The 2109-nt window shown below is 33.0% G+C and overlaps 1 protein-coding gene across 1 annotated transcript in view; it reads right to left on the bottom strand.

Moving 5' to 3' along the window:
- WDR64 (WD repeat domain 64) overlaps positions 1 to 2109 on the bottom strand; it is a 170317-nt gene that overhangs the window by 30594 nt on the left and 137614 nt on the right. The window contains exon 20 of the mRNA XM_011955769.1: positions 1059 to 1164. Coding sequence (XP_011811159.1) covers positions 1059 to 1164 — 106 coding nt within the window. The remainder of the gene's footprint in view (positions 1 to 1058; positions 1165 to 2109) is intronic.

The raw sequence follows: 2109 nt of genomic DNA, 5'->3' as shown, positions 1-2109 counted from the left end.
TAAAAATACAAAAATTAGCTGGGCATGGTGGTACATGCCTATAATCCCAGCTACTCAGGAGGCTGAGGCAGGAGGATCGCTTGAATCTAGGAGGCGGGGGTTGCAGTGAGCCAAGATTGCACTATTGCACTCCAGCTTGGGCAAGAGAGATAGACTCTGTTTCAAATTGAAAAAAAAAAAATTAAAACAAATTTTGAAATGAGAAAAATGTTTATAAAAGAGAATATGAAAACTTAATTATGAAAAATAAGTAAATTTGAAATGTAAGCATTTAAGCAGATCTAATCTAGATGCAAATCTTACAATTGCATTAGCAAAACAACAATAAGCAAAGGGGTAGATATGGAGAAAAGAGAAAGTGAAAGGAGGCTAAGCTTTTTGTTTTAACTGAAAATATGCTGTTTTATTCTCATTGTAACTGATTGTTTTGAAAAACTTAAAGATAAACACTAGTAAAATAAAAAACTGTTTTTACACATGCATGTGCATTCACATACACACATAATCTTTCAAAGTATAGGAGAGAGGAAAGCAAAGAAAATTTAGGATTAATTCAAACGACAAAAGAGAAGCATGAAGGAAAAATGCAAAAAAGAATTTTGTTAGATAAAAGAAGTAAGACTGACCATATTAATTATAATAAATATAAAAAATAAAGTCCCCTACTGAGAAAAAAAATTCATTTTTTTCTCTAATTTATGGCACGACTTCCTTTAATAATTAAGATTAATGCAACATACACTTTCAATGTTAAAAATTAAAACTTTTTTTTCCAAAAAAGTAAGCTACACAGATGGGTAGACACATACTTATTTTAAACACAGAAGAAGGCAATGCCTTGCTCTAAATGGAGAGCTAGGAATGAAACAGGTTCTTCTGACACTCATTTATTCTATTTATTCAGCAGGCTATTCATAACACTTTCTCAGGCTTGAGCATACCTCTTAGTCTCTCTTTTGTCTCAATATATACCATGTATTTTTCCTAAAGTCATTTTTTATATCATGTAAATTATTAACATGCCTGTGGCTGAATATGTAAGAGTAATAATGACTCACCCTCATTTCCAGCCAGTAGTATCCTCGTACATGAATCAGTATACAGCGATGTCAGAGAGATGGCAGAATATTTTGTGAAAGGTAGCATATCTTTCAGTAGTCTTCCCTAAATAAAGTAAAATGTAAATAAAACTTTGTCTATGCTAGTAAATCTTATAAAATCTTTTTTTTTTTTTTTTTAAAGGCAACAACTAATGATGTAATGATGCCTGAGGATGTCTGATTTAATCTAGTGAATAGATAGCAGACCTCAAAGAAGTTCTTTTAACATCTACTGAGGCAGAGAAAAAGAAAGCCTAATAGCAGAATCTAGGAGCAGTCCACTTTAGTTATAATGTAGATGAAGATAGATTGGATCCCGAACCCACTCTATTTTTTGGATCACAAGCAGAAACCACAAATTTCAGGATGAGAATGGGCTATATAATAGTAAAGTATCCTAGGCATAGGCAAAGACAGGACTAACCCTAATAGAGGTCCGTGCTGGGAATTCTATAGTTTCAAATTTTAATTCTCTGTATTTGTCAGAAAAGGCTTGCCACATAGTAGGCAAAGTTAATGCAAGAATAAGCAGGCTATTTTTAGAAAGAAACAAAATTTGATCTTAGCTTTCTCTACAAGTTTTCTGTAAAAAGAATTAGTGTCTATATAAATTATACAGATAGATAAGTGAAAATCAGAAGTGTAAGAATATCCGAATGTAAAAGGATTGGTGGTAAGCAGAAACAAACACACACCAAAAAACTCCAGGAAAAACAGGGATAATCTTAAATACCTTAAATTAAATACCTTAAATGCCTTTTTAAAAAACCTTGAAATTTATTTATAATACTATATACAAATGTAGACAATTATTTTCAACAAGGTCCAGATGACTCAATTGACAGTACGAAATGGTTTGTTGTAACTTTTTTATGAAATAAATTTTGAGGCTGGCACGGTGGCTCACGCCTGTCATCTCAGCACTTTGGGAGGCCGAGGCAGGCGGATCACTTGAGGTCAGGAGTTCAAGACCAGCCTGGCCAACATGGCGAAACCCCATATCTGTTAA

Source organism: Colobus angolensis, unplaced genomic scaffold (assembly GCF_000951035.1).
Source record: "Colobus angolensis palliatus isolate OR3802 unplaced genomic scaffold, Cang.pa_1.0 Scaffold40, whole genome shotgun sequence".
Taxonomy (NCBI): domain Eukaryota; kingdom Metazoa; phylum Chordata; class Mammalia; order Primates; family Cercopithecidae; genus Colobus; species Colobus angolensis.
Note: the sequence above shows the minus strand (reverse complement) of the source record. Positions and strands in the feature narration are given on the sequence as shown.